Genomic DNA, 13,455 nt, shown 5'->3' on the forward strand with positions numbered 1-13,455 from the left:
TTCCAAGTAATTAAGTAAGTAGATCTACAAGTGCTTTCTAATGATATCGGAATCAGATACAAATTATATATAAAGATTGCTTGTAAATATTCAAATTGCAAGCATAAATTAAGATTATCTATCAACTGACTACATCCTTGTTATGTATGCCAGCCTTTCCTAACTTGATATTCTTCTGATGTGCAGGGATGCACCTTTGAGAATTCTAACAGGAATTCTGGGAGTTGAAGTCCAACGTTTTTGGAGGACAAAGTGCTGAAAAGGACAAATCAGCAAGCAAACTTCAAATTCTGTCAATGTATTATTCCTTCATTGGAGTAGAATAACTGAGTACCTTTGAACCACCTTGTTCTTGTTTTAGGTGGAGTTGAACAGAAGAGGAAACAAAGTTGGCAGCTCATCCGTGAGACCTGATTTGCAGGACCTGCTGCTAGATATTTATTTATAATTTTGATGGGTGGGGAAGCTAGTTAGTTGCCTTGTCTTGAACATAAAGCAATAATCTCCAGTAAATCTCAGATTTGTGAAGTACATTAGAGGAAGTGTCCTTAAATTGTGAACAAAAATGTTGTCTAATTCATGCACAGTCAAGATCATGTTCAAATGGCAGCATTTAGTAATGCTGAGGAACACAACATATCTGTTGGCTGTGTTTCAAAGAAAAAACAAACAACCCACTTATGGTCCTCCATAGAAAATTGGGAACAGTAGCATAGCTACAAAATGAACTTGTGACTCTTGAGGAAGTACACAGGATCCTTGGGTTGATGAGTTTTCTGATCTCTATGACACTGCATGGTGAAGGCCAGAGGTGTTATTCATCAGGTTCTGATCAGTTCTGGAGAACCGGTAGCGGAAATGTTGAGTAGTTTTGAGAACCGGCAAATACCACCTCTGACTGGTGATTTTACAATATCCTTCCCCTGCCACACCCACCAAGTCATGCCCACAGAACCGGTAGTAAAAAAATGTTTGAATCCCAGCACTGGTGAAGGCCATCTGGCAGATGACAAATAGTTAGGTTTCTGCAAGAATATTTGTTTCTTTAAGAGTGGAGGTAGTGCCCTGGACTTGAAGGAGGCACTCTCAAGAATCCTTTACTTGACTGATTGTTTTGGATAATTTTCATTCAGTCCCCAAATTTTCCTTTCTGGGAAAGTAATTGGGAAGGTGCTCAGATTGCAGCTTCAGAGACCCCTGGAAGATACGGATTATTTAGATCTTTTTCAATATGGTTTCAGATGGGGGCATAGTAATGAGACAACATTGATCATGTAATTGATTTATGGAAAAGCCAAGATGGGGGCAGTGCAAACATCCTTCTGCTCCTTGATCTGATGACAGCTTTCAATATCCTCAACCATATTATATTCTGAATATCTGTAGTGAATGAAAATGTAAGCATGGTGTGTGTGTGTGTGTGAGAGAGAGAGGGGGGGGTGCGGGGAAGATATCAAAACAGACACTCTTCGTGTAGATCAGAGCTCAACAGTCTCAGCCAGCCGAGACCTTTACACGAATTCACCTTGTGTGCCAGTTTGTGCTCAGTACCTGCTGAGAAACACTTAAAACTTAAGTGTTTTAAGAAATGCTCATGCTTTGGTCATCTTGTGATTGGACTCTTGCAATTTACTCTATGTGGGGTTGTCTTTGAAGACAATTTGGAAAGTGTAGATTGCTCAGAATGCAGCAGCATAGGCAATGATGGACAGACCATGACATTCATGAGTTGCATGGGTTACCATTAGTTTCCTCATTCAGTTGAAGTTCTGGTTATCATCTATAAAGCCATTCATGGTACAGGCCCTGGTTAAGTGAAGTACTGCTTATTTAATGTAGTGTTTTTCTTAGCCTCACAGAATTGACATGTCTGGGTCCCAGCAATGAAACAATGAAACCATGATGCTTTAAGATGTAACAAAATAAATTATTTATATATATATATATATATAATATTTTTAGTGGTATGTTGGAATGATTTTGGGAAGTAGAAGGAAAAACAAGTGCCTAGATATCAATATAATAAACAAAACACTGACTTCATTTATGATTCAGAAGGGATCCTCCCAAGTTTTCAGAAGAGAAGGGGAGAGATACTTTCAGACCTTCAAGATTCTCTTCATTTAACCTTATAATAAAGCCAACACTAATACTCCTGAGTGTGCTTCTTGTCTGGACTACCTTGCTAGGCTGAAAATATATGTTCCACTTTTTAATATGAAACTCAAGGTTGCCCCGCCTTGATTCTCTTTGGTGAAAGAGAAGAGAGACAGAAACTCTATCAGGCTTTCAGGGTTCTACTTTATGCCTTGTATCAATCACATAACATTCCAGTGTTTTTATGAAGTCAGTTTCCTGATGTGGACTACTTCAAAAGGAACTATTTGTTGATGATTTACAGCAGATATAGACAACTAAAATCAGTATAATCTTGGTTTGGACCAAGATGGATTCTCCCAGTGGCATATCAAGGGTGAAGACAGTGGGAACAGTCATCCCTGGATGCAGGCAATAAGTGGAGTGTGTTGTCTAACGAGGCTCCAAGTGTCAAATAGGCTAACTATGCCACCAGACCCCACCTATAGAACTCATTCACTTCCAACATCTTTGCTGAACTTTAGATCTCAATTTCAAATGCAATAGTTTCACATTGGCATTTGAATATTTAGTCATAAGGAATATTGTTCATGTTTGAGAAGCCTTAAAATCCTTCCTGCTACAGTAAGACACAATGGAAACCCATTTTGATATCCAATGGTAGAAGAAACTGTATTTGAATTCTACTGAGAAATCTCGGAGGCTTTTTAGCTATAAGATGTTGGGTAGCTTTGTTTCAGTTTGGTTATTATACTACATGTTTGAACAAGGGTGTTTTGAATTAACTGTCAACTCATGTCATGTACTACAGGGTGTTAAATGATGTACAAGAGGCATTTTTTCATGTTTATCTCAAATCCTATTTTCTAATTTAGGGATCTGCAGAAAAGTAATAAGGGAATATCTGTTACCACATGACACATGGTAACTCTTTGCACTTACAAAAACTGCTGACTTTGTTGGGAAGTGTTTTTAAATAATCTTGACATTGCTTTTTACCTTATTACTACCATTTAATTTCAAGTAACACAGTTATTGAGGGCAGGAAAATGTTCTAAATTTGCTCCTTCAGCTTCTGATTATATTTATTTCATAATGAAGAGAGAAAGGTTACATTTATTTAAAAAATAAGTTTGCATACTAATTTAAGAATTTCTATAAACCGTTGATTAAAACAATTCATTACATAGGCATCAGTTACAAACCACAAGGAGAAAAAAAAAAGACAAAACCCGCATTGCAATGTTGGACACAAGTGTGTTAGTCATGGGCAGGGGTGGGATTCTACCGGTTCTGACTGGTTCTATAGAACCCCTTGTTAACTTTCTAAGCAGTTGGGAGCACTGGTAATTAGAAGAAATCTCCTTTTGTTTTTTTCCACTCTTATGACATTCTTGGCAGTATGCCTAGACTTACTGTCTCCGAAGATACTTTCTTAAAGGGAAAGGGTTGTTTTAAGCTTTTTATACTGCTACTGGGAGGAAATACTCCCCTGGAAATACTCCTTCTTGGCTAGCTAGAAAGATTGATATTCAAACGTGAGTTTTACATACCCTTTCTGAGTTTTGGTCTAAAACTGGTTTTTGGTGAAGTTTATTTCTGTGCTTGGTGATGTTTAATCCTGTGTTTATTGATGGGATAATTTTCCCTATTCAGCTTTGTTTGGAAGGAAAAAGATTGATTTCTGTTCCTGAAAAGAAACTGGTTTAAGAAATCTGGCTAATTCCTGTGTCTATTTGTTCTGGTAATTGGTTTAACAAGCAACAGCTACTGTTGTGATTTAATTATTTGTATTTTATTTGCATTTTTTCCTGCCTCATGGTTTCTTTTTCTATTTGGGGAGGGGATCTTCCTTCACTGCTTTAGTGGTATCTGGCATTGTCCTTTTGGGGCGTACTTCCAAGAGGCAGGATGCAAGCTTGGCACTGATTTTTTTTTTTACTGCCTTTTGGGGGGGTGGGGGTGGAATGTGACCTTTCCTTAAATCTGGATGATTTCTTTAGGATATCTTGTGAGACCAGCTGGTATCTTTAAGTGGTACAAATGGATCTAAGGATTGCTTTTCCTGGGTGTGCTCTTTCTGGAGAGCTTAAATGATCTCTCTGCTAAAGGGTTTCACTTCATGAGCAAGAGTTAGCTGCTGATAGTTATCATTGCATTTTAACTGTTTTAATTTCTCAAGGTGCTCTGGCACCCTGCCTGATTTGTAACTCTGGCTTGCAGGTATTTTTAATCTAACGATGGATATTTAGGACAGCTTTTTGCAAGCAAAGAAGCATTTTGTATTTTTGTACAGGTAATCCTTGATTTACAACAGTTCATTTAGTGACCATTCAAAGTTACAATGGCACTGAAAAAAGTGACTTATGACCGTTTTTCACACTTACGACCGTTGTAGCATCCCCACTGTCATGAGAGGCCAGGCAAGGAGAAGCACCCCTTAACGTGAGTGACGTCGAGTTGGCCATGCCCACCCAGTCACATGACCACCAAGCCACACCCACCAACTAAGAACGCCCACAGAACCAGTTGTTAAATAATATGAAACCCACCCCTGGTCCTGGGGCTTGTGTTGCAATGTCATGATGCATCTTTCATCACCTAATCCCTTTGCCCTGCCAGGAGTTGCCTCTGGCCAATGCATACCTCATTATTATGTACATGGACTGGCAGTTGCTGTTCAAATTTTAAGACTTTCTACATCCTACTGAGAGTTGCTAGACAGAGCATTTGACACTGGGATTTCTGCTTGCATAGCTATAGTCCTTTTGAAGAAAAGAATGCTTTAGAGCAGGGGTGTCAAACTCGTGTCATCATGTGGGCATCACGTGATGTATCACAACCTTTTCCCCCTTTCACTAAAATGGGCCTGTGTGTGGCCAGTGCGTGACGCATCGCCCTGAGTTTGGCACTCCTGCTTTAGAGGCCAGTATTTTAGTGGTAGATTAAAATAGGGAGCTATCTTATTGAGGCTGGGCATCCATATAATACAACAGATAAGAAAAATGAATAGCTTGTATTGCCTCATAAATATTTCAGTTATGGAGAGGAAACAGTAAATAGGACTGAAAAACTTTAGTAGTTTGTTCGATTGGCTCAAGCACCTACACTAGCATCTTACTTTCAGCTGTGTTCAGCAAAATATATCCCCAAAAGTCAAAACAGCAAGATGCTAGTCATAATTGCTAGTCATAATTGATCTAAGCCTCACCCTTTTGTACATATATATTTAAGCAACGTATGCTTAAAATCTGTGTTTAAATAGTTTGACTCTTTTTCCTTAATAAAGTTCTCAAGGAAAACAAAAACAAAAACCTGCCTAAACCATCCAAACCTGGAATGTGTATTCTGCTCCCCTGTTTTTATGTTTTTGGGTGATTTACTCCTCTCACATTACTTCATCCAGCTATCAGGAGTGTAATTATTCTCAGAGATTACAGTTGAGAAGTTCCACCTGCATTTCAGCTTGATTTCCAGGTATGTTACCACCACCAATGCTCACTGCTGTGCTTACCCATTTTTAATGTGAGACAACAAGTTAACCTAAAAGTCAATTGATAGACAATGTAATGACTGAGGCATGGATGTTATGAGGTTAAACCTGTTACCCCAGGTAGCAGATGGGCCTCTGCAGTTTGGATCAATCGAAGTATCCAAATTGTCTTCAAAGGCAGTCTCATTGCTATGCAGTGACAAAGACATAAGTTACTGTAATCAAAGTTTCTTAACCGCAATTAAGGCAGTCTCATTGCTATGCAGTGACAAAGACATAAGTTACTGTAATCAAAGTTTCCTAACCTCAATTAGTTTTCTAATTGATTGCACCAGTTGATATTGGGCAAAAACTCTTTTGGCCACAGTTTCTGCTTGCTTTTCCAGTCAGAGTCATGATGGCAAAAAAGGGCCTCCAAATTGCAAACCTGACCATTAAGTAGAAATATGATCTCATAAAAAGCCACAATTGGAGGTAAGATATAAATAGATATATTGCTGGTGACAGAAACCTCATCTTTCTGGAACTGAATCTGAAATTCTTAGACCATGCAAATCATTAGGCATGAAGTAGTAGAAAGGATTTTTACTGCCTCTCCAGCCCAGGAGCCCTGACTCTCCCCCCCACCCCCGGCAATTTCATGTACATGTTAAATAGCTTAAGTATTAAACATTATTGAGAAGTCTTAACAAGACCTCTGTAGTCTGATGGGGCAGGCTAAACAAACAAGCCAACAAATGAAGTCCACCAATATGTTTTGAATCTATAATTGCAAAACTCAGAAATAATCTCCTTCTGCTTCTGGGTGTTATTTTTGATTCAGTAATAGATGGGCTACTGGCATAGGCAATTTTCCAAAAATGAAATCTAAGGGTAATCAGAAATCAGTCTAAATGTATAGTTAGCGCCCTTGATTCTTTGCAGAAGATGACCAAGAATTTTAAAATTTAAATTCTTTAACAATAGCAGCAAGTAAGAAAGTGCTCTGCTTTCAATACATACTAAAAATTAGGCTATGGAACAAACATTTTATGAGAAAGCTGCAAATGTGAGAAGACCGTATCAAATTCACCTTTTGCTACCAAGAACAAATTCCTAGTTAAGCATGTGGTCAAGAGACACCTAAATCTGATACCAAGTATGTGTGGTATTACTTTTAAACAAATATCCATAGGTTTGTGTCTGACACTTTCTCCCAGCTGTTATTACCAACTTAGTGTTACCAGTAAATGGATATTAGAATTAAGAGAACAAATAAAATTATTGAAGTCTGAAATTTTCTGGCAGGCTTACTTACATAAACCTCAACTTAAAGCACCTTGTTCTTGTTTCAATTAAATTTCTTTCCTAAGAGCTAGAAATTCATTGCATTAATCAGACATCTATATAATAGCCAGTTAGCTCAGTTTTTTTCACTATCATTGGGAGACAGATTGTTTTAGAACAGGGCTGTAGGCTTGCGGGCCTGATGCGTCACACACTGGCCAGTTTACTGAAGGGGGAAAAACTCCCAATGCGTCACGTGACACCACCGTGACAACATGAGTTTGAACACCTGTTTTAGAATTTTGGTCAAATGTGCTATTTTTATTTGCTGTATTTAATGTTGCTTATCAAGCTAACTGATAAGGAAGAAAATCACTATCTTTTGGTGCTTATGGTAGAATGAAACAGTAAGTATAATCTGACTCTTTTATCTTTTCCTTGATGCTTTATAATTAGAATAGCATGAGTTGTGTGGAAAACATTAATCTCTCTGACCATGGCTAATATAACATTAAATTTATATTTTCCTACCTTCCTATATTAATTAAAATCCAAGCCCCACCAATTGTTGTGATGGAACTCTATTCAATTTGCATCTTCCTCTTCTTCCTGTCTACTCTGACCATTAGTGTTCCAAATAATAGCTGTAGTCCTTCCTGTATCTCGATGGTTACTTCCTTCAAATTCTTTTTGTAGTAAAATAAATACCTTCCAACGCCTATGGCTTAGCTTGCAGTTCCAAACTGAATCAGTTCATTCTGGGAATTTGGATGTTGCATAAACTAATGGAAATTGAAACTTAAATCTTGTGTAGAATTTAACACTCAATGTAACTCCAAACTTAAGTATTAAACAAAGTGAAAAGTTGAGAAGAAATTCTATTGTAAAAGTCATGCAATTAAATGTCAGAATCTAGCCCGCTAAAACTTGACTAAATCTTACTTCAATTTTCTTCCCTTTGGATGAAACACAGTGTGGTTTTTTTTTTTTTAGGTCTCAACCTTTTTTGAAAATAAAAAAGTAAACATATTTACAGGAAGTCAAAAACATTTTTCTTTTATTTATAACAAGTTGATTTAAATGTTGCTGACAGACATATTCTTCACATTATTTTCAACCAGCTACCACTGCCTTTCCTACTTTTAACATTTCCATTTATGGTTTAATAATAATATTAAAGAAATAATAAAAATAATGGATATGCTCTGTAGTTGATGAAATACTATATTGGTATCTTCTTTAAAATTGTAAATAATGCATTACAATACAAGGAGATTTCATAACTGGCAGTAGACAGAATATTCATAAAATTATTTATTGTTCATGGTTTAAAATGTTTACTTTCCAATCATATTACAGTGGAGACGTTAGCATTTTGTTCATTTATGAAAATAAAAATAAAAAAGAGACATTAGTTAATCATATGTCTTAACATTAAGAAATATGGAATATCAGTCCTTAGAAAAATATGTTAATTTAATTTAATTGAAAAAGTAGAACAACTACCACAGTCGTAAAGAGTCCTGTAATACTAACAGTATTTAATCAGTAAGGCAGTTAATTCCAGCTCTTTAAACTAAAGATTAATTTCAATATGAAGGCACAAATTAGGATTATTTCTTTAACAAATCAAAATAGATTTGGTAAAGTTATACATAAAGTAAATCACATCATCTTAAAATCTTTGACATTCTTATGTCGCTATTGACCTTAGAAATCATGTCCAGCATGTAGACATGTAATAATACTCCTGTTGACTCTGTTACTTTATTGCTTAATCAAATCTAACCACTTTCACAGCAGCTTACTCTACATCAAATGCATATTAAGACTTATGGTCACTCTAGTTGTTTGTAAATGGTGTTACTGTATTCTGGCAGCTATCTGATATAAGCTCATTCATTTCATTTTGCTTACTTTCTTCTTTGTTTCCCTGAATGGCATGATTTTTGGGTATTTTTCCTCTTCGAGACCTTCTAACACAGAACTTCAGCAACAAATATGATAATTCTGCTACATTTAGTAGAATGCAAATGCCAGACACTGAAATCATAAAAATGGTAAATATTGTCTTTTCGGTAGGTCGAGAAACAAAACAATCTACTATATTGGGACATGGCCAAACACTACATTTCAGTAGGCGAGGCATGTGATACCCCTCGTACATATAGTAAAACACATACATGAAAGCAGCTTCAAATATCAGCCTGAATAAGATGCTGGCAGTGTATGTCCACCACAAAGGACCCTCAATGTGGAACCTCTGTCTCTTTATTTCTTCTATGTCCTTGAATTCACAGTTTTTATCTCCTTTTTGGAACTTTTTTTTCTTTTCATGTCTCCTATATGCCACATGCATGGCCACCAAAAGTGCAGGAGTAGAAACAAAAATGAGCTGCAGGGCCCAGAGTCTGATGTGAGAAACTGGGAAAAAATAATCGTAGCAGACGTTTTTGCATCCTGGTTGCAAAGTATTGCAGACGAAGTCATCTTGTTCATCACCCCAAACTTCCTCTGCAGCAACTACGAGGATCATAATACGGAAGATGAAAAGAACAGTCAGCCAGATCTTCCCGATGCTGGTGGAATGTTTGTTCACTCCTCCTAAAACAGACTGCAGGGTTCCCCAGTCCATGTTATTGTCTGAGCTTTGGGTCCTGTTAAGACAAAAGTATGTTTTTAAAAATTATTTAATAGTTTTGTAAAGTTTCTTCTGGATTCACATGGATAGTTCATTCAAATAAATGATATAGCAATCGCAGTAGCACTTAGACTTATATACCGCTTCACATTGCTTTACAGCTCTCTCTAAGCGGTTTACAGAGTCAGCATATTGCCCCCAACAATCTGGGTCCTCATGTTACCAACCTTGGAAGGATGGAAGGTTGAGTCAACCTTGAGCCGGTGAGAATTCAACAGCCGAATTGCTGCAGTCAGCAGAAGTAGCGAACAGTACTGCATTCTGACCACTGCACCACCACGGCTCATATATAAGCAATTTTTTTTTTAAACAACAGCCCATATCTTAAATAGATTGTTTTGGATCTCATTTCAACAGGGGCAGCAAAAATATTGTAGGAAGCTAAAATGCAATTATCCTTTTCTGACTTAATGATACCAAAATAATCCCAACAGTGCTTAGACTAATTCTACAAATAGTGACCGAAGTAAAAGATTTAGTTTTATATATTTATTTATAAAACATATACGGCCACCTATCTCATAAAATGCAAATAGAGGGTGACTAAGGCATGAATGTCAGTAAGCACTCATCTCACATTTTTGCTTGTATTTAATTTGTACACAACCATTTTTGTTTTATATTTAATAAAGTTACAATACCGTTGTAAACATTGCAACGACATATTCGGGGTGCATTTAACTTTGATCCTTGTAAGGTGTCCTTCATAGAATTTTCATAATCCTGACTCAGTTTATGCATGTTGAATGTTGCAGGAAACAAGCCTAGCCACTTGCAAGTGAATCTGTGCGTCACACCCATTGATTACCCAAGCACCAAAGTATTCTATGCTGACCGAAGATAATGTGGCATTGTTGCTTATAGAGTTATAGAGAGATATCTATTATTTATATTTGGCCACCCAACTGCTGTTATTTAAAGGATGGATGAAATTGAAAGTTTTGAAAAGAATCCAGGGCTGTTTCTGGAATCATCAAGAATGAGGGTTTTTTCCCCCTTAAAAAGAATGTACCTGTGGTAAATGTACAAAATAAACCTGAATTAATTCTTTAGCTCAACATGAAAAATGCATGACCTCATGTATTGGTAACAGTGGAACTTTTTTTTAACAAACCGTGAAAGTTCAATTTAGAGTTCTTAAGGCCACTTTATTTTTCACATATTGTTTTAAGTTTCACATTGTTTTAAGGACTGCAGGGTGGTTTTTCTCAGTGCAGATAATCCTCACTTAGCAATAAATATTCAATGACTGTTCAAAGTTACAATGTCGCTGAACCAGGAAAGCTATATCCAGCCCTTAAAATTGCAATTGTTATAGCATCCCTGAGGTCATGTGATTTCCATTTGTAACCTTCACTTCCAGCTTCCAACAGCAGCATAGTGGCCTAGTGGTGAAGATGCTCAACTCCCACTCAGAAGTTGTTCAATCCTAGGTAGATTTTTTTTTCAGGGTGCAAAGAGAAAATATCTACTGCGAACTTCATATAGGCATCTGGAAGGGCACCTAACCAGTACATGCTTAGCTCCATTCAGCTGCCTTGACTCTACCCCAAATTAAGGAATTACTGGGCTTTAAAAAAAAGGGTGTGTGTGTGTGGGGGAAAACCCTACCAGATTCCAACAACCAAACTCAGTGGTGAAGTTGTCAGGGAACTCTGATCACATGACATTGCACTTAATGACCATGTATGATTTGTTTAATGACAGCAACTGGAACTACTGTTGTAACTTGGTGCAATGTTTTTTTTTGTTTTAGGTATTGCTTAGCAATAGTGTTCCCATTCCCAATTATAGTTGTTAGCTGAAAACTACCTGTATATGCGAATGTGAGGAGAAGAAAGATGCTAGGTAGCTACAAAATTACTTGGTGTTCATCTACTGCGTGTGCCAAATTATTGAATTCCTTGGGATATTTTTCCAAAAGAAAAGAATTTCCCAAAGAATATGTAACATCCTTAAAAATAATCAAACAGGAATATTGATTCTTAGTATGCCAAAAGACATTTGGAAAATAGTACTTATGAATTATTCTTAGAGTCAAAAATGGATGTCTCTATGATTCTAAGATAGATAATGATTTTTTTATTTAAGAAAATCCTATCATCTTAAAAAATAGATATCTTTGGACTTTACTACAAGATAAAACTCTCATCTCTTTCTTGTTATATTTTGATCTAGATAATATAGATAACAGAAATCAGCACAACTCCATTGTAAGAGACCAATCAGTGTTATAGTCTATATGCTCACTGAGGATTAAATAAAGGCCATATGAATCTAACAAAAAATATTCACTGAGTTTGGGATAGATTTTGATTTAACTAGTAGAAGTACTTTAAAACAATTTTCTCTCTCTCCTTGTTTCCCAATAGTCCTTAAGAAACATTAGATTCTTGGAATAATTATTAACTGAGCAGGAGAAAATTAGTGTTTCATTTTTCTGATTATATTGCAACAAAGTGTAAAATAGATGATCTTTGTCACTCTTTACTATAGGTTAAGAAGAAATCATATAAAGATATGTGACACACTAGAGAAGCTACTCATACAACTAGGCTTCCTTAGAATATCCTAGATGACACCTGTTCTCCTGAAAAGTATTGGTTTTCACTTAATAATAAACCCCATAAAGCTAATTCAGCTTTAATGAAAATCCAAATACAATGACCATACTTTTAGAAATTTGCTGTTTGGATAATGATCTAAAGCCTTTATAAATTACTACAATAGTATATTTCCCACTTTTTGATGTAGTGATCTCAGGTAATCATAATGGTTGAAGAGCCAAACTTCATATAAAAGGACTAATGATGTAAGTGTGATCTACATATCTGATTATATACTGATGTTTCAGCACAGAAAGAAGGTTCCCAAAACTTTCCAAGATGCTATATGTCTGAGTAGCATAAACTAGTCCAAAATCATATATCACAAGATACATGATGGGACATGCAAATCATTTCTATGACTATATAATTTAATAAAACAAAATCACATTTCATTTTCATTTTCACTATAAATTACATTATTGTTTTTAAATGTCTGCCATTGTGTTTAATAACTGTTCTACTGAACTGCATACAGATTTAATTTACATGTGATAATTAACACATGGACTTGGCTGCTGGCTATGAAGCAATGCTGGACTTTGGATTACTTCCCAAGACATTGAACTATGAAGTTAATTTCTGATTTACAAACTTGCAACCTTATTTTGATTGCCTGGCAGGGGAAAGCTATACTACTTGGCACTTTCTAGTTATGGAAGTCCAAAGTCAACTTGACATAAAGATCCAGCTCATGACTACGGTATATTTGCTGGCGAAAGGACTGAAGCAACCAAACCCACCCTCACAAATCCAACATTTTTAATGAAATAATTTTAGAATTTTCACCCATGTGTCTGTCCCTCACCCCTTATACTGAGTGATTAACATTTTCTTTTCTTCTCTTTAATGAGTATGCAGAAAAGGAGAAAGAAGAGAAAACCCAATAAGACAGTCAATACTGTTCTGTATTTTAAAGTATACTATTTACTCTGTTACAGGAAACATTTTACAAAAATCAACACAAACATATTTTGCAGCTCATTAAATGAACATTATCCTAACAAACAAGTGCTACTTATCCTGACTAAAGCAATATACTCAGAAACTCAAAAAACAGCAATCAACAACTTTATCTACTCATAATATTTCTACCTTGCTTTTTAGCAATAAAATAATAACAATCTAAGCCAGGGGTCCCCAAACTTGGCAACTTTAAGACTTGTGGACTTCAACTGTTGTTGAAGTCCACAAGTCTTAAAGTTGCCAGGTTTTGAGACTTCTGATCTAAGCTCAGAATTGGGCAAAATTCCAATGCTTGTTTTGTCGGAAGAAAACTCTGCAGATAAAAG

General features: G+C 36.2%; 1 protein-coding gene across 3 annotated transcripts in view; it reads right to left on the minus strand.

The window, feature by feature from the left end:
- Nucleotides 1-8,157: 8,157 nt before the first annotated feature.
- Nucleotides 8,158-13,455, minus strand: part of LOC113416944 (gap junction beta-2 protein-like) — a 72,312-nt gene continuing 67,014 nt past the window's right edge. For all 3 annotated transcript variants that reach the window (XM_087966250.1, XM_087966251.1, XM_026675084.2), the window contains exon 2: nucleotides 8,158-9,513. In XM_087966250.1, the coding sequence (XP_087822376.1) occupies nucleotides 8,700-9,513 (814 nt within the window). In that variant the 3' untranslated portion in view covers nucleotides 8,158-8,699. The remainder of the gene's footprint in view (nucleotides 9,514-13,455) is intronic.

Source organism: Notechis scutatus, chromosome 5 (genome assembly GCF_049901735.1).
Source record: "Notechis scutatus isolate UNSWTSFEM ecotype Mainland chromosome 5, rNotScu1.2, whole genome shotgun sequence".
Classification (NCBI taxonomy): domain Eukaryota; kingdom Metazoa; phylum Chordata; class Lepidosauria; order Squamata; family Elapidae; genus Notechis; species Notechis scutatus.